The sequence below is a fragment of the Oncorhynchus mykiss genome, chromosome 4 (assembly GCF_057628025.1).
Source record: "Oncorhynchus mykiss isolate SJ-2025 chromosome 4, ASM5762802v1, whole genome shotgun sequence".
Classification (NCBI taxonomy): Eukaryota; Metazoa; Chordata; class Actinopteri; order Salmoniformes; family Salmonidae; genus Oncorhynchus; species Oncorhynchus mykiss.
The window spans coordinates 74,769,688-74,790,498 of NC_143025.1; the positions used below are offsets into that span (position 1 = coordinate 74,769,688).

Genomic DNA, 20,811 nt, shown 5'->3' on the forward strand with positions numbered 1-20,811 from the left:
ACACACACACACACACACACACACACACACACACACACGTGCATTGTCAAACACACACCGTGGTAAAGGTTCCCTCTATCTCTAAGACAAATGATGTCCCATCAGCCCACTGGCTAAAAGAAGGCATGTGTCTCTGTCCTCTTGCTTCCCTCCTGTCTCATTCCAATGGTCTCATTACAGTATGTTTATTTTATTTGGTTCAATGTGTAGGCTAGATTGGATCTGACAACATCTTATCACTGATTTCCTTATACCTTACGCATGTATCAATCTCAACGATTACCATTTCTTGTTGTTGTCTTGTTTGTGCTGTTCTGTTTGGTGTATTGTGTTGTCCAGGAGTGGCCAATCAGTGGTGGTAACTGGGGCCTCGGCACACAGAGCTACCCTGAGATCATCATCACTGGGTAGGAGACCCGACTCTATTTAATCATAATGCCTTCCTCTATCCTTCCTCTATCCTTCCTCTATCCTTCCTCTATCCTGCCCAGCAGTCATGAGAGGAAAAAACTCAGAGACAGGGAGAAGAAGCCTTTTAGAATACTTGAACATAGCAATGTGACATTGAAGAATGGCTTGGCAGAAGGGGTCCCTTTTACTCGCCTCTCTCTCCCTCCCTCTCTCCCCCTCCCTCTCTTGTCACCTCCAGACATCCCTGTGTTAGTATTCCCGCCACGTCTATCTCTGTCTCTCTCTCTCGCGCTCTCTCTGTCTATCTCTCTCTCTCTCGCTCTCTTTCTTCAGCTGAAGAGAGATTGTTCCTCCAGTTACACAAAGTGCAGATTATACAGGTCAATCCCAGAATGCATTGCACTATTGAGACACAGGGTTATGGCGTGTCTCCTCTCATGTGGATGTATTCTTCTGTAGAGCTGAATCTAGACAATCATGACAGGTAGAGCCAAGCTGAATCATTAGAGATGTGGTTGTGTATGCAAAAAGCTGAAGTGGTAATTATTCCCTCTGATTCTCTACCCTCTCTCCTTCCCTCACCGGCTTCTCTCTTTCTCTTTATGATTTCACAGGCATGCTGATGGGACTGTGAAGTTTTGGGATGCTTCTGCAAGTAAGTACCTTTACATGGACTTCCTTATGTGTAATATCACGGGCCTAGATGGCCTTATAGTTTCCCTATTCTATACTGTCTCCCAATGTGTTTGATTTGTAACTGAGCCATCTCCTATCTTTTCCCAGTAATGCTCCAGGTACTGTACAAGCTGAAGACGGCCAAGGTGTTTGAGAAGAGCAGGAATAATAAGGAGGACAAGCAGAACACAGAGATTGTGGATGAGGACCCGTTTGCCATCCAGATCATGGCCTGGTGTCCTGAGAGCAGGATGCTGTGTGTGGCCGGGGTGTCTGCCAACCTCATCATATACCGCTTCAGCAAGCAGGAGATCACCACCGAGGTCGTACAGGTGGGTCGGCATGTGTGTGTGTTTGGAGGCGAAAGAAACGCACACCTATTTAGGCGAGGTGCTGGCTAGTGGAGTAGAACACCTGTTTAGGCGAGGTGCTGGCTAGTGGAGTAGAACACCTATTTAGGCGAGGTGCTGGCTAGTGGAGTAGAACACCTGTTTAGGCGAGGTGCTGGCTAGTGGAATAGAACACCTATTTAGGCGAGGTGCTGGCTAGTGGAGTAGAACACCTGTTTAGGCGAGGTGCTGGCTAGTGGAGTAGAACACCTGTTTAGGCGAGGTGCTGGCTAGTGGAGTAGAACACCTGTTTAGGCGAGGTGCTGGCTAGTGGAGTAGAACACCTGTTTAGGCGAGGTGCTGGCTAGTGGAGTAGAACACCTGTTTAGGCGAGGTGCTGGCTAGTGGAGTAGAACACCTGTTTAGGTGAGGTGCTGGCTAGCGGAGTAGAACACCTGTTTAGGCGAGGTGCTGGCTAGTGGAGTAGAACACCTGGTTAGGTGAGGTGCTGGCTAGTGGAGTAGAACACCTGTTTAGGCGAGGTCTGGCTAATGGAGTAGAACACCTGTTTAGGCGAGGTCTGGCTAATGGAGTAGAACACCTGTTTAGGCGAGGTGCTGGCTAGTGGAGTAGAACACCTGTTTAGGCGAGGTGCTGGCTAGTGGAGTAGAACACCTGGTTAGGTGAGGTGCTGGCTAGTGGAGTAGAACACCTGTTTAGGCGAGGTCTGGCTAATGGAGTAGAACACCTGTTTAGGCGAGGTCTGGCTAATGGAGTAGAACACCTGTTTAGGCGAGGTCTGGCTAATGGAGTAGAACACCTGTTTAGGCGAGGTCTGGCTAATGGAGTAGAACACCTGTTTAGGCGAGGTCTGGCTAATGGAGTAGAACACCTGTTTAGGCGAGGTCTGGCTAATGGAGTAGAACACCTGTTTAGGCGAGGTGCTGGCTAGTGGAGTAGAACACCTGTTTAGGCGAGGTGCTGGCTAGTGGAGTAGAACACCTGTTTAGGCGTGCTGCTGGCTAGCAGAGTAGAACACTTGGAAAAGAAAAGGAGAGCCGGACACTCTAGGAGCTCAGATGCAATAATGTAATAACCTAATAACCAATGTTTCGACAGACAAGCTGTCTTTGTGTGTGTGTTTAACATGTCTCTGTGCTGACCATGTTGGATCGTTGGATAGTGTAAACTGAGAAACACTCCCATTTACTCTTGATGCTTATAGCCTGGCAATATGGATGCCATGACGACAGACGCACAGTGTAGTGGTAAATATAGCCTCCCTTAGACAACTAGACAACTGAGCAGAGTCATTATTGGTTCAATGGTGTTTCTTAGATCCTGAAGGCTGTTCCTAGAGACAGTGTTTACCTCCCAATGCCTCATTAGATGAGTCTCCAGCCAGTAAGAACACAATATGGTTGCCATGCCAACATACATAGTGGTAAACAACCTGTATCATTATTTTGTGGCAGCTATGAATAGTGATGATAGTAATGATCTGTGTCTGACCAAGATCAAGTGTGTGACCTGTGGAGAGATTGAAAGCAGAGTTTGAGAGCGAGAAAGAGAGAAAGAGAGAGAGAGGGAGAGAGACGGAGAGACGGAGAGAGAGACGGAGAGACGGAGAGAGAGACGGAGAGATGGAGAGAGAGATGGAAAGAGAGACGGAGAGAGAGAGACGGAGAGAGAGAGAGGAGACCAATCAGTATCACATGCATAAATGCCAATAGTGCTATTGAGACTCCCATCATGCACACATAGACACACACACACACACGCACTGAATCATACTGAAATGATGGCTGCTGAACTCATTATTGAGTCTCTGGAATGTGTGTGTGTGTGTGTTCCCTAGCTGTTGGAGGTACGTCTGCAGTACGAGGTGAATGACATGGAGTCCCCTCCAGAGGGGGGAGGAGGGGGGGACCGTGACCTGCCCACCCCAGGAGCAGCCTCACCTAGCCCCCAGACCACCGGACCCCCGACTCACCCCTCCACCAGCAGCAACTCCTCTGATGGGGTCCGAGACAACGTACCCTGCCTCAAGTATGCATCCTGCACCACCACCGGCTCACATACAGTAGACACACACGTTACACACACGTACACTCTGCAACAAACTGTGCCTTAGGGATGCACAACCGGCCCACAATCTCTCTGAGGCTATTCAATACAATTACACTCTTTTTCTCTCTCCCTCTCTGTCTGTAGAGTGCGTAGTACCCCTCTGAAGCAGTCTTCAGGGTATCAGGTAGAGTTGGTGGTGCAGCTGGTGTGGGTAAGTGGAGAGCCCCCCCAACAGATCACCAGCTTGGCCCTCAACTCCTCCTACGGCCTGTAAGTATAAGGTGGTAGACAGTATATCTACATGAGATTTACTGTGAACCCTAATGAAACAACCCAATATAACACTTCAATCTGGAGCTCTGTGCAAACCAACCAAGGATACTGTGAAAGTAAGATCATTTTAGGGAGCGGTAATGTCTTTCTCAACTTGAGAAACAGGTCCTCAATTCGAAGAGTCAAAATGTGGTTGTGAGCCATGGATTTGATATGATTTCCCTCGTACAGCTGAGCTGGAATGGAGTCAAGCTGTGTCTACACGGTTTATGTCCGCAGGGAAATTCTGTCTGAGACTTCTGCTGCTTTGGTTTCTGGAAGAACTAGCTATATTTAATCTAAACCCCAAACCCCAATCTCATATCTCTTGTTACATCTCCCTCTCTTCCTCCACTTCCCTCCCTCCCTCCCCTCCCTCCCTCCCCTCCCTCCCTCCCTCCCTCCCTCCCTCCCTCCCTCCCTCCCTCCCTCCCTCCCTCCCTCCCTCCCTCCCTCCCTCCCTCCCTCCCCTCCCTCCCTCCCTCCCCTCCCTCCCTCCCTCCCTCCCTCCCTCCCTCCCTCCCTCCCTCCCTCCCTCCCTCCCTAACTCCACCTCCCTCCCTCCCTCCCTCCCTCCCTCCCTCCCTCCCTCCCTCCCTCCCTCCCTCCCTCCCTCCCTCCCTCCCTCCCTCCATCCCTCCCTCCCTCCCTCCCTCCCTCCCCTTCCTCTCGCCTTCCCTCTCCCTCCCCTCTCTCTCCCCCCCTCCCTCTCCCTCCCTGCCTCTCTCTTACAGGATTGTGTTTGGGAACAGTAATGGTCTGGCGGTGGTGGACTACCTCCAGAAGACAGTGCTGTTGAACCTGGGGACAGTGGAGCTGTATGGGTCTAACGATCCCTACCAGAGACAGGCTCGCTCTCCACGCAAGGCACGCCAGCCCGCCGGAGGTAATGGTAAAGACCTTTACCACTTCACTGATTTACCACCACACAGATAGCCTTCTGTAGGGTTGTATCACATGAGGCTGCTGAGGGGAGGGCGGCTCATAATAATGTCTGGAATGGAGCAAATGGAATGGCATCAAACACCTGGAAACCATGGAAACCATTATGTGTTTGATGTATTTGATACCGTTCCACTAATTCCGCTCCAGTCATTACCACGAGCCCGTCGTCCCCAATTAAGGTGCCACCAACGTCCTGTGGTTTGTACTATATATGGCCTTACAGTAGATGTTTTTTTGTAGTATGACTTATGACTTATGTCATCTTAATAATTCTAATACTTACAGGTGTGTAGATATAGGCATACGTAGTCTTGTACGATGTTACAAGGATGAGGGGTATATTTGGTAGATGTGCTTGTATACTATTCAGTCTGCATTATCTGCACATGTAGGCAATCAAAAAAAGCAATGGTGATGACAAGGTGGTACGAGGTTCTCCGTCTCCTCTCCTCCGTCTCTGTATCTTTGCAATTCCTTGAAAGGATTTTGAATGGTTACTAAATTGTTATTTTGACTATTCAGTGCGTTGTCTTCTCTCTCTGTGGTGGCTGGCTGGCACACACACGGACACATACCATCCCTCCTACACATACCGTGTCACTGCAGCACTGTGGTGTTATTGACAGACCGCAGCATCGCTGCATTATGACATACTGCCACCTGTTGTTTGATGACGTTACTACAGTCTCCAGTAGAACCAAATCAATGCCAATAACCACTCTTGTGTAATGACTGTAACCTGCGTGGCTTAGCAACAGCTTGGTGAGGAGAATTAGGTGTGTGTGTGTGTGTGTGTGTGTGTGTGTGTGGTTAGTGGTGGGCTGGCACCTGTCAGAGTGGGGGGAGTCTGAGGAGTAATGACTTATCAAATCAATTCAAATTTAATTTGTCACATGCGTCATAAACAACAGGTGTAGATTAACAGTGAAATGCTTATTTACAGGCCCTTCCCAACAATACAAAGATATATAAAATAGAGAAATAACATCAAAGTAAAACATGTAATCAAATTTTTTATAAATACATAGTGAGTGAGGATCACTTGGCTATATACACAGGGTACCAGTACCGAGTTGATGTGCAGGGCCTTCCTCTGATTCCGCCTGGTATAGAAGTCCTGGATGGCTGGCAGCTTGGTCCCAGTGATGTACCGGGCCGTACGCACTACGCTCTGTAGCGTCTTGAGGTCGGATGCCAAGCAGTTGCCATACCAAGTGGTGTTGCAGCCAGTCAAGGTGTTCTCAATGGTGCAGCTGTATAACTTTTTGAGGATCTGAGGACCCATGCCAAACCTTTTCAGCCTCCTCAGGGGGAAGAGGTGTTGTTGTGTCCTCTTCACAACTGTCTTGGTGTGTTTGGACCATGATAAAACCTTAGTGATGTGGACACTGAGGAACTTGAATCTCTTGACCCGCTCCACGCGTGTTTGGCCCTCCACGCTTGTTTGGCCCAAGCGTGTTTGGCCCTCCGTTTCCTGTAGTCCACGATCAGCTCCTTTGACTTGCTGGCATTAAGGTAGAGGTTGTTGTCCTGGCACCACACTGCCATGTATCTGACCTCCTCCCTATAGGCAGGCTCATCGTTGTCGGTGATCAGGCCTACCACTGTTGTGTCATCGGCAAACTTAGTGATGATGTTGGAGTCGTGTGCGGGTTGGGTCTGTATGTCTGACCTACCCATAGTACTGGAGTCTGTCTGGGGCAGTGGGGCTGAGTCTTTGTCTCTGTGGGGCTGTCTGTCTGTCCATCTGGTGTCTGTCAGTCTACCTGTCCGTCCATCCTACCCAGAGGACTGGAGTCTGTCCGGGTTAGGGTCTGTATGTCTGTCCTACCCATAGTACCGGAGTCTGTCTGGGGCAGTGAGGCTGTGTTTGTGTCTGTCTGGGGCTATCTGGCTGCGTCTGTCTGTCTCTGTATGTCTGTCTGGGTCCAGGCCTTCTGTCTCTACGTATGGGTAGGTTGGGGAAATGGCTTGGATAGCAGTCTGTTTAGTCTGTTTCTGCTCTGGTCTGCATCATCTGTTTGGCAGACAGGGAAAATTGAGGTATACCCAAAAACCTACATATCATAACATCCTTATCAAACAGAAAGGAGAAAAGGACAGAGAAGAATGAAGCTGTAGCTAATGATAATGACATCTAATGTCGTGCAATGTCTGTCTCTTCTGCTGCAGGTCTGTGTGACATCAACGAGGGTTCTGCCTCGGAGGACCGCTGCAAATCCCCCACTTCAGGTAAACTGTCTTTCAGCATGTTAGAGTTAGCATTACACTGGTACAGATGTAGGATCTCAATTTGATCACCCATTTTCAGGTGAACTTTCCTGCAATGCAGTGTATGTAGTGTATTGGAGGTTTAAAAAGACTTCTGAAGTTGGTAATTTCCACTTTGACATTTTAGACTTGATTTTCCTTCACGAAAAATGTATCAACCCCTACAATCATGAATTATAATCCATATAATATTTCACATTTCCTGTTGCTGCAGGATTATCCTACTGTAGCGAACTGGCTCAAATTAAGATCCTACATCTGTATCCACAGCAGTTACAACACCCACTAAACCCAGAACAACTTGTTTAGTAACAGGTTGGTTGTTATGGGTAAAGGGACTCATAAATAAGCATGATTCACTTGAAGACCGTATATTGACCTAACCTGAATATTATGAATCCATGCTAGAAAACTGGTAGTACTTCTTTGCCTAAATTTTATTAGAATGCATGTGAGCGATTTGGTTGCTATTGGTGAATATGGTTCTCTCTGAGATGTCACACACACTTTCGGATGTGGGAACCTTTTTCTTGAAAACCAGAAGTGTTGCAGTTCTCTCTGTCTGAATGTTTGATTTCACACAGACTTTATTGAAGGGTCAAGTTTACAACTGGAGTGTTTAGAGTTGAAATTAAACACTTTTTTTACAGGTCTCTTTTGTGTACTGACACTTCACTCTCCTGCTTTCAAGGAATAAAATATACTTTTAATAAAACAGAAAGAAGAATAAATAAGAGATTAGATAGATTTTGGCCGTTTTAATATGTTTTATCAAAACCTGAGACATTAGCAGTAAACTGAGGCGATGACACCATGATTTGGCATTAAATTGATAGTTTAGGAACATTAAACTCCCTGAATCAGTGAATAAGTACTCTATAGTCAGTCCAAGACATACATTTATTGATTCCCACCAAATAGGACATTAGTTTATAAGGAGGGTTAGTTCATATGGACCTTCCCAAATCTTGGACTTAAAAAAAATATAAAAAAAAAAAAATGATACTATGACATGCCCACATATAATTTGTTTTCTGTCTATTGATTTTGTCTGAGTCTTCCAGACCTCATTTTACTTTTATAGGACGAGATGTAGTGGTTTCCTTTCCAGTGGGTTTTACTCATATCATGCTGGGGCATTTTTGGATGTAGGAATGAAACAGAACTACAAACTTCCTTGTGAGTTTCAAGTGAGATCTGATCATGTAACTAGGAGATACATATTCAATCATCTGTATGTATTACTACAGTATTACAGAACATGGTCACGAATAGATCAACAACAAACAATAATACATTTCACACAACTTAATCCAAGCATCTGCCCTTTTCAGATTTGTACAAACAAAACATTATAGTCCCTTCTACAGTTACTGTCACGACAAGGTGCTTCCTCAATGGCCCTGTCCTGGACGACTAATCTCAGTTCGCTAAATTAGCATTTGAGGTGATGAGGCATGCTAATTTGAGAACAACCCAGTTCCATCTCATTACTGGGAGCTTGACATTAACACACAGACACTGGGGCTAAAACACAGAGCTGAGCTGCATTTTAAAAGGTCACACAGAAAGAATAAGTAGCCCAGAGACTGAAGTCACACTGCTAGCTATGTTCCAGGTGTTCATCCAACTACGCCAAACCCCAGTGTCTGGTGTCACTAGCTAGACACTGCCTCTGTACATCTGCTATTTATGAGGATGGCATATCTGGTCTCCAGTCTTGACTTGAGCATATGTCTACACCTAATTGATTCTAGAATTGTCGGGAGTCAACAAGGCTTTAAAGTTTTGGCTGCTAGGAAAATAATTAGTCTGAACAAAAATGTACACTACGTCTACAAATATTCTGCATGCGCCCAGGTAGTTGAAAATTAAGATTGAGGCAAACTGCTATCAATTGGTTCTCATGTTACAATGATAACAAGTAGAAAAACAGTCCTTTCACAAATGTGATTGGTAGGCGGTATGGTAAAGTACCAGGATGTTTCTAACTGCACGTCTATCTACTTCCTCCCAAAAGTGTTGGCGTCAAACCATCAGCAATTCTACAATGGAGGTGGGGGTAGAGGAGGTAAGAGTGGCCAAAGACTTCAACCATGGAGTAGTTTGGGCAGGGATAGTACAATGTACAAGATAAGTTGTCAGCCACTGTTTTGTTGTAGCAACCTGTCTCGGTCTCTGTTTTCACCTCAGTGGCACTGAATCACTGTTTGGCCTAGAACAAACCTTGTATAAAATCTTATACACGCACAGACACACACTTATAATGGTATACCCTAGAACTCCATTGCATGCTACATGTTTGTAGCACGTATGTCACATTGTGAAATGTGCCTGTGGCAATTGTCCTTCAATGATTGTCCTTCCTTCACTCCGGCTCCTGATTGGCTGTCTGTAGTTATGACATCACAGCAGTCTATCTGTAGTCACTCTGTACTTTCCTAACTCTGTCTTCTGTCTGTCTGACACTGTTGACTTTGCGGCAAGGTTTATATTCGGAACACTGTCATTCTCTACCTCATAGATTTAGGATAAATGGGCAGTTTAAGAAGTGTGTTCTTTTCTTAAACGACAAATCATTTTAAGATATCTTTGATTTATGTGCAAAGCATCTCTAACATTAGTTAATAAATAATAGAAATGGACTGTAAGGTTAGTCAAATGTCAAAACCAAAACCTCACGAGGCTCCAAAAGTTAACATAGTTCTGACTACCTAGCTAAAAGTGCCTTGTAGGCCCTACCAGAGATACATCTTCCCTGCTTGTACTGTACTGTCATTCCACTGTTTTCTTCCATCCTACTCACTTCCTGTTTCCTTCCTGTCTTTGGTGCATGCTCCTGTGGCATGGGGGTTCTGAATGAATGTGTATCTTCTTACTATGCCTCTCTTCCAGGACACTGTGTGTGCTATGTACGATAGCTTACTTACTTTTTGTTATTTTGTCCGTCTCAGCATGCCTCTGTGATTCAACAGGGTTGTCTTCCTCTGATGCCCTAATGCTTCCTTCCTGTTTAATTCTAAAGCATTTTGCCTCCCCTGAAGCAGAATGAAGCAAACGCCAACAGTTATACCAAAGCTTATGTGTGTAGTAATGCTATAAGCACAACCACATCCCAGTCCTAGCTGCTAGTTTCTAACTCCTAGCTCCTAGCTAGCTTTGCATGGCCTGTCGTGTTAGCTTAGGTGTGTGTTTGTAAAGAGGGGTGTTCTCTTTTTTCCAGCAAAGATGTCACGGAAATTAAGCTTGCCTACTGAGCTAAAGCCAGACTTGGGTAAGCCTTAACTTCGTGTTAACATTTAGCGTTTCTTAATACATTTTTTTCTCCCAAAACTGGACTTCACTGTATTCTTAAGTCCAAATGGTCTCCCGATATGAGCATCTCACGGGAATAATGTGAGCTCTGTAGTTATTATCCATTAATAGAAGCTTATGTTATTTTCTATAAGATTTGAGTATACGTATAATGCCCTAGAGGTGGCAAAGAGCCCTGTTGATGGCCTCATGACTACCAAAAGCATAGATATATCCTATATATTTCCTAAAAAATGCTGTCAGACTAACTGATGATCACCATTTGGTAGTGTCTGCAAACCTGGAGACAAGAGGTGGAGAGGACAGACATACAGTACATTTCTGTTGGGTATATTACAACCTGCTATGCTAAACTAACCAGGACTCTGTTGCACAGTAGAGCTTTCTGTGTATGTGTTTTCTGCAGCATTCTCTTCCTATTTTCTATTTCCTACCTGTTTCTTTTGTGTTTGGTCCTTTCCAAAAGTTAAAACATTTTTCTTGTAGGAGACCGACAGATATAAATACAGAAAGAAACATTGTTCTTTTATTTTTTATCTATACAGTTTACCCAAAAACGAAAATCACAATTTCCTTCCTAGGACCCCAAATGGCAGAACCCCTAAGATGAGGAAGAGAGGGTTTATTGGGGTCAGATCCTTATTGAATATGCCAAATCTGTCAAATGCAGAGATATGATAGTCTGGTAAAAGATTTTTGGAGGTGTCGACATATAACACACTGAATTGTGACATACGCTGATTGTACAAAACATTAAGAACACCTGCTCTTTCCATGACATAGACTGACCAGGTGAATTCAGGTGAAAGTTATGATCCCTTATTGATGTCACCTGTTAAATCCACTTCAATCGGTGTAGACGAAGAGGAGGAGACAGGTTAAAGACAGATTTTTAAGCATTGAGACAACTGTGTCACGGATTGTGTATGTGTGCCATTCAGAGGGCAAATGGGCAAGACAAAATATTTAAGTGCCTTTGAACAGGGGATGGTAGTAGGTGCCAGGCGCACCGGTTTGAGTGTGTCAAGAATTGCAACATTGCTGAGTTTTTCACACTCAACAGTTTCCCTTGTGTATCAAGAATGGTCCACCACCCAAAGGACATCCAGCCTAGTTGACATAACTGTGGGAAGCATTGAAGTCAACATGGGCCAGCATCCCTGTAGAAGGTTTTCAACACCTAGTAGAGTCTATGCCCCAATGAATTGAGGCTGTTCTGAGGCGAAAAGGGGGTGCAACTTGATATTAGGAATGTTCCTAATGTTTTGTGCACTCAGTGTATAACAACAGTGTTGTTTGTGATATATACAGTTTATAAACGTTTGTTTATTCATCTTTCCAGCAACTCACAGGGAGCTTATAAAACTGTATTAGCTTGTTATATTGACACCTGGTTTTACATTTTGATGATGTGTTGTTTTTTTAACTAATGATTAAAACAAGTACAAGGTTGTAAAGTTTTAGTGAAATCTTCCCATGTTTCCTACGTGCAAATCTTCTTCAACCAACGACCAACCATTCATTTTATGAGTTCCATCTGCTCCACAGATAAAAACAAGTCCTTTTCCATTGCTATGTGTCTTAACCTTGCACCTGGTCCTCAAACTCTTAGTTTGCCATGTAAGGAGAAGAGTTTTCTTCAACAGATCAAGTTATTTTACAGCTGGCCTAATCTATTTTACTCAACATTTCACAAGGTGTTTTAGACCTCTTTAAAAGGAACGTCTGCTCACTGTTTTCTGCTCCTGTGTAATTGCTATTTTAGCTTAGTGATACAATAAAATGTCAACCACAATGTTGTTTGTCAGAATCCAACTGCTCCCACCAATCATACAGCTGTTGTTCACAGTATTCATGTAGTGTGTAGTGTGTTTTCTCTCCGTGTGTGCGGGTGCTTTACCTCTCTGTCCTCTCCTCTACTGTCCTCCTGTCTGTATGTCCTCCACGGGGCGCCAACCCATTAGACCACCGGGACAACTCCTTCAGCCGTTCACGCTCCTCCTCCGTCACGTCCATCGACAAGGAGGCGCGCGAGGCCATCACCTCCTTCCACTTCTGCGAGACATTCGCCCGGAAGGGGGACAGCGCCATCACACCATGCCTATACGTGGGAACCTCCCTGGGAACAGTGCTGGCTGTGGCCCTCAACCTGCCCCCTGCTGGGGAACAAAGGCTGCTGCAGCCCGTTATCGTCTTACCTAGCGGTGGGTGTCTGGGTTATGAGTGAATGGATGGGTGTGTGTGATTGCGTGAGTATGTTAATGAATACATAAGGAACGCTAACAACTCTTTGTTTCCAGACATAATCGACATCTGTACATACCAATAAATGTTTTATACATTCAGTGCATTCTGAAAATATTCAGACCTCTTGACTTTTTCTACATTGTTATGTTACAGCCTTATTCTAAAATGGATTACATCATTTTCCCCTCATCAATCTACACACAATACCACATAATGACAAAGTAAAAACATATTTTTAGAAATGTTTGCAAAACAACAACTGAAGTATCACATTTACATAAGTATCCCTTTACTCAGTGGTTTGTTGAAGCACCTTTGGCAGCGATTACAGCCTTGAGTCTTCTTGGGTATGACGCTACAAGCTTGACACACCTGTATTTGTGGAGTTTCTCCCATTCTTCACTGCAGATCCTCTCAAGCTCTGTCAGGTTGGATAGGAGGCGTAGCTGCACAGCTATTTTCAGGTCTCTCCAGAGATGTTCGATCGGGTTCAAGTCCGGGCTCTGGCTGATTGGTGGAGTGATGCAGAGATGGTTGTCCTTCTTGAAGGTTCTCCCATCTCCACAGAGGAACTCTGGAGCTCTGTCAGAGTGACCAAGGCCCTTCTCCCCCGATTGCCGGGAGGCCAGCTCTAGGAAGAGTCTTGGTGGTTCCAAACTTCTTCCATTTAAGAATGATGGAGAACCACTGTGTTCTTGGGGACCTTCAATGCTGTAGACATTATTTGTACCCTTCCTCAAATCTGTGCCTCGACACAATCATGTCTCAGAGCTCCATGGACAATTCTTTCCATCTCATGGCTTGGTTTTTGCTCTGACATGCAATGTCAACTGTGGGACCTTATATAGGATAGTGAATGCCTTTACAAATCATGTCCAATCAATTGAATTTACCACAGGTGGACTCCAATCAGAGACTTTTCCCAAAGAATAAGGTTGTAAGGGTCTGAATACTTTCTGAATGCACTGTAGATATATTTTCAACACACTCCATCCCACTTATCTGTCCAGGTACCCTGGCACGACTGAAGGGCAGTATCCTGAGGATGGCCTTCCTGGACAACACAGGAACCTTCCTCCCCCCTGCCTTCGAGACCTGGTATGAGCCAAACGCTGCGGGTGCCGACAGTGAGGAGCGAGACAAGGCCCGTAAACGCCGCCCGGTCTCTGTGTCGCCCTCCACCTCCCAGGAGCTGCAGGAGAGCCAGTATGCGGTGGTGTGCTCTGAGAAACAGGCTAAGGTCATAGCACTGCCCTCACAGAACTGCATCTTCAAACACAGCATCACAGAGACATCGTTCGTCCTGAGGGCTGACGTGGTCCAGATGAACATAGGGAACTGTGTGGCCTGCTTCTGTGCTAACGGACACATCATGACCCTCAGGTGAGTCAGTGAGCCATACAAACACGCACGCACGCACGCACGCACGCACGCACGCACACACACACACACACACACACACACACACACACACACACACACACACACACACACACACACACACACACACACACACACACACACACACACACACACACACAGGTAAAATAGATGCATATGCTCAAGCTAACTGATAATCCCTGTATTACTATAAAGAGCTTAACCTTTCTAGGGCAGGGGTTCCGCAACATTCCCCTGAAAAGGGGAAATTCAAAAATATTTTTTTGAAATATGTAACTTTCACACATTAACAAGTCCAATACAGCAAATGAAAGATAAACATGTTGTTAATCTACCCATCATATCCAATTTCAAAAATGCTTTACAGCAAAAGCACAACATATGATTATGTTAGGTCATAGCCAAGTCGAAAAAACACACAGCCATTTTTCCAGCCAAAGATAGGAGTCACAAAAAGCAGAAATATAGATAAAGTTAATCACTAACCTTTGATGATCTATATCAGATGACACTCATAGGACATCATGTTACACAATACATGTATGTTTTGTTCGATAATATGCATATTTATATCCAAAAATCTCAGTTTACATTGACGCGTTACGTTCAGTAATGTTTTGATTCCAAAACATTCAGTGATTTTGCAGAAATACTCATAATAAATATTGATAAAAGATACAAGTGTTATTCACAGAATTAAAGATAGACTTCTCCTTTTTGCAACCGCTGTGTCAGATTTCAAAAAAACTTTACGGAAAAAGCATAATCTGAAAACGGAGCTCAGAACCCAAATAATTCAGAGGAATATCCACTATTTTGGAGTCAACAAAGTTAGAAATAGCACAATAAATATTCACTTATCTTTGATGATCTTCATCAGAAGGCACTCCCAGGAATCCCAGTTCGACAATAAATGACTGATTTGTTCCATAAAGTCCATCATTTATGTCCAAATAGCCACTTGTTGTTAGCATGTTCAGCCCAGTAATCCATCTTCATGAGGCGCAAGCACTTCGTCCAGACAAAACCCCAAAAAGTTCCGTTACAGTCCTTTCGAAACATGTCAAACGATGTATGGAATCAATCTTTAGGATGTTTTTAACATAAAATATCAATCATGTTCTAACCCGAGAATTCCTTTGTCTAAATAAAAGCACTGGAACGAGAGGTAACTCTGTCGGGAGCTCGCTTCACGAGACCAAGGCACTCTGCCAGACCACTGACTCAAAGAGGTCTCATGAGCCCCTCCTTTATAGTAGAATCCTCATTCAAGTTTCTAAAGACGGTTGACATCTAGTGGAAGCCGTAGGAAGTGCAACTTTATCCATATCTCAATGTGTATTCGGTAGGCCAAGCTTTGAAAAACTAGAAACCTCTGATGTCCCACTTCCTGGTTGGATTTTTCTCAGGTTTTCGCCTGCCATATGAGTTCTGTTGTACTCACAGACATAATTCAAATAGTTTTAGAAACTTTGGAGTGTTTCCTATCCAATACTAATAATAATATGCATATATTAGCATCTGGAACTGAGTAGGAGGCAGTTCACTCTGGGCACGCTATTCATCCAAAAGTGAAAATGCTGCCCCATATCCCAAAAAGGTTAATGAATGCTAGGGTTAGACTCAAGGTTTCTACATGAAAAACACACTCAGTAAAATGATGTTGTGTTTGAGTAACATTGTGTTGTATGTGGTCTCTCTCTCTGTCTGTCTGCAGTCTGCCGGGGCTGAGACCGTTGCTGGATGTAAACTACCTGCCACTGACAGACATGCGGATAGCCCGGACCTTCTGCTTTACCAACCTGGGCCAGGCCATGTACCTCACCTCCCCCACTGAGATACAGAGGATCACATACAGCCAGGAGACCTGTGAGAACCTGCAGGTCAGGACCACGTAAATACACACACTCACACACATGTAATACAACTGTGTTAATGTGTGTATGTGTGTTTCAGGAGATGCTGGGAGAACTGTTCACACCAGTGGAAACCCCAGAGGCTCCCAACCGAGGATTCTTCAAGGGCCTTTTTGGGGGAGGAGCAACTTCCCTGGACAGAGAGGAACTATGTAAGTGACACACATAGAACATAACACACACATACTATAGTGTACACATGCACAGATAAACTATTTTATCTATATATTCAGTGTTAAGTTTGCTACATTTCTCTTTCCCTCTCAATCTCATTCTCTCCCACTCTTTTTCCTATCTCTTTGTCTTTCTGGCTCTCCCTCTCCCCCTCTCCCCCTCTCCTCTAGTTGGTGAGACGCAGGCGGGTAAGGCGTCCCGTGGCCTTGCCCAGCACATCCCAGGTCCTCAGGGCCTGGAGGGCATGAAGGGGGCAGCCTCGGGCGTGGTGGCCGACCTGGCGCGTGCCCGGATAGCACTGGATGAAAGAGGGCAGAAACTGGGCGAGCTGGACGAGAGGACGGCTGCCATGTTGGCCAGCGCCGACTCCTTTGGCAAACACGCCCACGACGTAAGACGTTACATTATGATACGAAACATCAAACTATTCTAAGATCAGTGTCTTGGGGCAACTTCATCCTGTAGGAAGGTGTTATATTATGAGGCTACACTGGAAAAAAGAAGGAACCCGTACTCACTGAAATATTCTTACGTTTTAATGTTTGTTTTTTTAGCAGCAGAGGTCAGAACAAATGGACGTGGTCAGAGCAAACAGCTTTCTTCAGCATTCAAACGCTGGCGAAGGCTGCCCTCGAAACGCTGACAATAAAAACGTAAAGAATATTTCAGCGAGTGCAGGATTTCCCTTTCTTCCAGTGTATGGCTTTTGAACCCTGCACCCAAATTATTTTTTGTTACCACAAACCTTTGAGCTGAGCATGCCAATTCCTCATTTAATTCCTGTTTAATAACACAAATTTGTTAGTGTTCCGAATAGCCCTTAGAGCAAGACAATGGGGAGTTTTCTGTAACACTAGTGTTCCATTTTCCCCTCTCTAAAGATGATGCTGAAGTGCAAAGACAAGAAGTGGTACCAGTTCTGATCTGAGAGGGGGGAGCAGAGCCAAAGGGACATAGCTTCATCTGGACTCTACATGCCCCCCTCCTCCAGCTCTCTATCCATCCCTCCTTCCATCTCTCCTTCCTCCGCTGGACACGTGGGACACGCTTTCCTAGCACAATGTTGTATACTGTATTTACTTCAGTCATAAGGTTACAAACTGAGGAACGGACTGGAGAGAAAAGAGGTGTTCTCTTTTTTGTTATTGTTTGTTTTTCCCATCTGTGACCTGCCGATTGACTGGAGCTCTGGGGTTCCCTCATCCTCAAAATGTTCTGTGCCGTTGTCTCTGCTCCAACCAATCCGGGGCATATACTAACAGACACATTCAAACACAAGTGAGAGAAAAAATAAACATTGAAGAAACAACTACAAAAAAAATCTAAATGTAAAAAGAGGAAAAAAAGAATATATATACATAATTATATATACATAAATCTATATAAATGATCAAAGCTGTATTCACTTACTACTGTCAAGTGCAAAACATCAAGAGGACAACTTTACAGGTGGAGACAGACTGGTAGTGTGAGGGGCAAAGGAAGCTCTACTCAAAGTCACAGGAGGTGATATCATAGTTGCAGGATATAAAAACAGGTAATTCCAATGTACACTGGATCCCCTCTCCTTGCTCCGACTAGACTCTCCTCATCATATAGATTCACTGTTTTCACATCGTTCCCAACTGTATTATATATGTTTTAAAGGTAGAGTCAGCTGTATGATGTAGATGCACAAAGTAAACAGCATAGTGGGTCAATTTCTGCAGCAACTAAGAGCTTTGGAGCACGAGGCTCAACTTCTCAGCTGTTTTGGTCCCGTGGCTACCATACTGTAAGTGCGCAAAACGAACCCGTGCGTGCACAGGAGCAGATACTGTGTGTGATTATGTGAGAGCGAAGTCTTGTATCTTGCTCATTGCCATAGCTGTGGTGCTGCTCGTGCAATGTAATTTCGCTAACTCTACCTTTAATTAATCTCTTCTTGTTTATTGTTTGTTTTGTTCTGTTATTGTAAATCTGTTTTTCTTTTTCTTAGCTGTCGTGAACATTGTGAATGATGATGTGTTTTTATTTGGTCATGTTGCCAGTGTGTTTTGTGTCTTTATTAAACTCCCATAAAGCTATCCTTATAAAAAGGGCTGGATTCAAAAACAGGTCATGGATATAAAATACATCGATTTATCATTCAGATCAGTACACGTCACCATCAATAATGTTTCATATCAGGTGTCAGACACAGATCAGAACTCCAGAGGCAAGACTGTCACTGTCTTCGTCTCTCCCTGAAGTCTTTTATTTGACATGTAAATGCTACCTTCCTCCCTGACCTCATCATGCCATTAGCATCTGCTACAGTTTGGGCTTGTTAGTGACCCTGTATGAAAGATGTCAGTGTTCCAGTAGGCCTATACACTGCTGGCCTATACAGACCTATTGGATTGATATTCAGGAGTAAATATACTCTATGGACATGTGATCCTGAAGTGCACGTGAACTTGGTGATTACTATTAACACATGGGAATAAACCTATTTGTTTGTGTTCAAATATGCAGGACTATATATACAGTATGTACGTTCACGCAAAGTCATACGTTTTTGAAGACTGAAACTTTTCTAGTTTTCCTTGAGAATTGTCCGTAAAATATTTTGTCAGTTTGAGTGGTCTGTTTATTGCCATTTTATTTATTTAAATGTAAGAGACGCTGCTATATGTGTGGTGTGTCGAAACCGTCTGTTGTTTAGAAATCTGTTTCTATCCCTATTTCAGTGGTGAAAGCACTCATTTGTATGTCCTTCAATGTTCTGCCAGGCTTCTCTATCGTTCTGTTGTAAATAGGTAAATAATTTGACAATCTAAGACCAATTGGAAAAGTGTTGGGCGTTGCTCAAGCAAGCGACTCAAGGACAGCTGCCATATTTTTAATGACGCCAAAGAGTTACTTTAGCTTTCGTTTCCTTGTTCCGTTACTCAACTTGGCATTCCAGAAGTTTTACTAATTAAAATACAATAGGCATAGGTCTATATGGGGCCTTGGGAACTGTGCATTCTGACCCGGTCACTGGGCTAGGTTCCCTTCTCAAGGAGAGTGGGATATGCAAAAAGACGAACATTTCCAATTCACACATGCATATTAATACACACATGTACATGTGTGAAATAGGACAAATATAAGCACCCACCAAATGATTATTATTAGTGAGGGTAGCAAGTTTTTAGTATGGAACAACCATTGTATTCACAACATTGTGCCCATCATAAAAGTTCTAAAGTGGTATTTGGCTAACTTCTAAGTAGTCTGCACCTTCTCCTAAAAGGACCATAGGAGCATTCCACTGTTGCTATGACCAGCACATTATCTTAAATGTTCAACTTTGTGGTCTTTGACATTTTTTCGTGCTGTATGATCGATAATGACTTGTTTTCTTGTCTCAAAATGCTTGATTTTGGTGACCAATCAATCTGTGTCAAATCAATTGTGGAAAATCAGCAAGAAAGTATGGGAAGAAAATAAAAGAAATAACACAGTAACCACAGTAACGACACAGCAAGCACAGTAATGACACACTAACCACAGTAAGGAGAGGATGTCTGCATCAGCAGGATGATGCAACCTCTGTGTAATGTGGCTCCATCATTGACCGGCCTCGCATGTTCAGTGTCTCAGTCTGCACACATCATGCTTCAACTCTCCCTGGCTTGTCTTCTAATGCATTCTCCTTCTACTCTAGTAACAATTCCAAGTGGCTCATTTTGGAGATACTAACTTGCAGGTTTGGTCTCTTTTTCTGTGTTCTAGTATGCACTGTTGTGTGGTTGTTGATAGGTAGCCCTGCTTCAATCTTCCAAGGAGAAAAAATGACTTACAAAAAAAATGATTAAGGTCCTTCCCGTTCATTCTAGATCTCTTTTATTTTTCAGATTTTCGATGAGTTTTCTCTTGTCTTTGAGTGAGTTGTTTCTTGCCCACACACTCAGTACGCAGTATTCTTCTTACCTGGTATTATTCATACTCACAAGAGGGAGTCTGTCCGCCATAATGCCATTTCTGTCCTGGATTTAACAGTTATCAGTGGGTTGCAGTATTTTCTCATTGTAGCCAATTTTCTTGTACAGTTTTATGCAAATTTCACATGGATGTTTATGACTTTATCTGCTGCCACAAACAATTTAGAAATACTTCTGTAGATAGAAATGACTGTGCAATGGAAAATAAAAGTGGAAAACATGCATACCTTTGGTGTTGGGTTATTCTCCATGTTTCTTCATGAAGACTAAGGTGAATGCATTGTGTCATCTTTGCAGGGAGGTGATGCTCCTTTAATTATTTATCAATAAGTCAGTAATAACTGGTTACAGTACTGACTTGAGGCCGAAGCTATAGTCACACAGCATTGATATAACATCTGGGATATCTAAAAGTGTGTGCCTCAGACAGTAACATGTAGTTTGAGGGTTAAAGCTGAGCATCAGGATGATCTCATCAAGGTCAAGTCCCAGAATCCAGACTCCAGGCACAGTTAGTGATGAATCAAACATTTTCACTAGATGGCAGCAAACACTCACATATCAGTTCCATTCGTTTGAGTGGAAGCCAGGCAGGACCTCTAAGACACAAGAGCATTGGTATGGTACTGGGGACTAATCATAGTGGGGATACTGGGGACTATTCATAGTGGGGATACTGGGGACTATTCATAGTGGGGATAATGGGGACTATTCATAGTGGGGATACTGGGGACTATTCATAGTGGGGATACTGGGGACTATTCATAGTGAGGATACTGGGGACTATTCATAGTG

The 20,811-nt window shown here is 44.0% G+C and overlaps 1 protein-coding gene across 6 annotated transcripts in view; it reads left to right on the forward strand.

Moving 5' to 3' along the window:
- The window catches only part of LOC110521064 (syntaxin-binding protein 5), a 129,332-nt gene extending 109,092 nt beyond the window's left edge, over window positions 1–20,240 (forward strand). The window contains exons 13-27 of one of the 6 annotated variants that reach the window (XM_090233007.1): window positions 340–407; window positions 1,026–1,066; window positions 1,195–1,418; window positions 3,274–3,464; window positions 3,630–3,755; window positions 4,532–4,689; window positions 6,915–6,974; window positions 9,034–9,084; window positions 10,237–10,286; window positions 12,250–12,532; window positions 13,586–13,958; window positions 15,694–15,859; window positions 15,933–16,044; window positions 16,237–16,457; window positions 16,948–20,240. In XM_090233007.1, coding sequence (XP_090089133.1) covers window positions 340–407; window positions 1,026–1,066; window positions 1,195–1,418; window positions 3,274–3,464; window positions 3,630–3,755; window positions 4,532–4,689; window positions 6,915–6,974; window positions 9,034–9,084; window positions 10,237–10,286; window positions 12,250–12,532; window positions 13,586–13,958; window positions 15,694–15,859; window positions 15,933–16,044; window positions 16,237–16,457; window positions 16,948–16,989 — 2,166 coding nt within the window. In that variant the 3' untranslated portion in view covers window positions 16,990–20,240. The remainder of the gene's footprint in view (window positions 1–339; window positions 408–1,025; window positions 1,067–1,194; window positions 1,419–3,273; window positions 3,465–3,629; window positions 3,756–4,531; window positions 4,690–6,914; window positions 6,975–9,033; window positions 9,085–10,236; window positions 10,287–12,249; window positions 12,533–13,585; window positions 13,959–15,693; window positions 15,860–15,932; window positions 16,045–16,236; window positions 16,458–16,947) is intronic. The other 5 variants (XM_090233009.1, XM_036976008.2, XM_090233010.1 and 2 more) reach the window with 5 other exon arrangements.
- The last annotated feature ends 571 nt before the right edge of the window (window positions 20,241–20,811 follow it).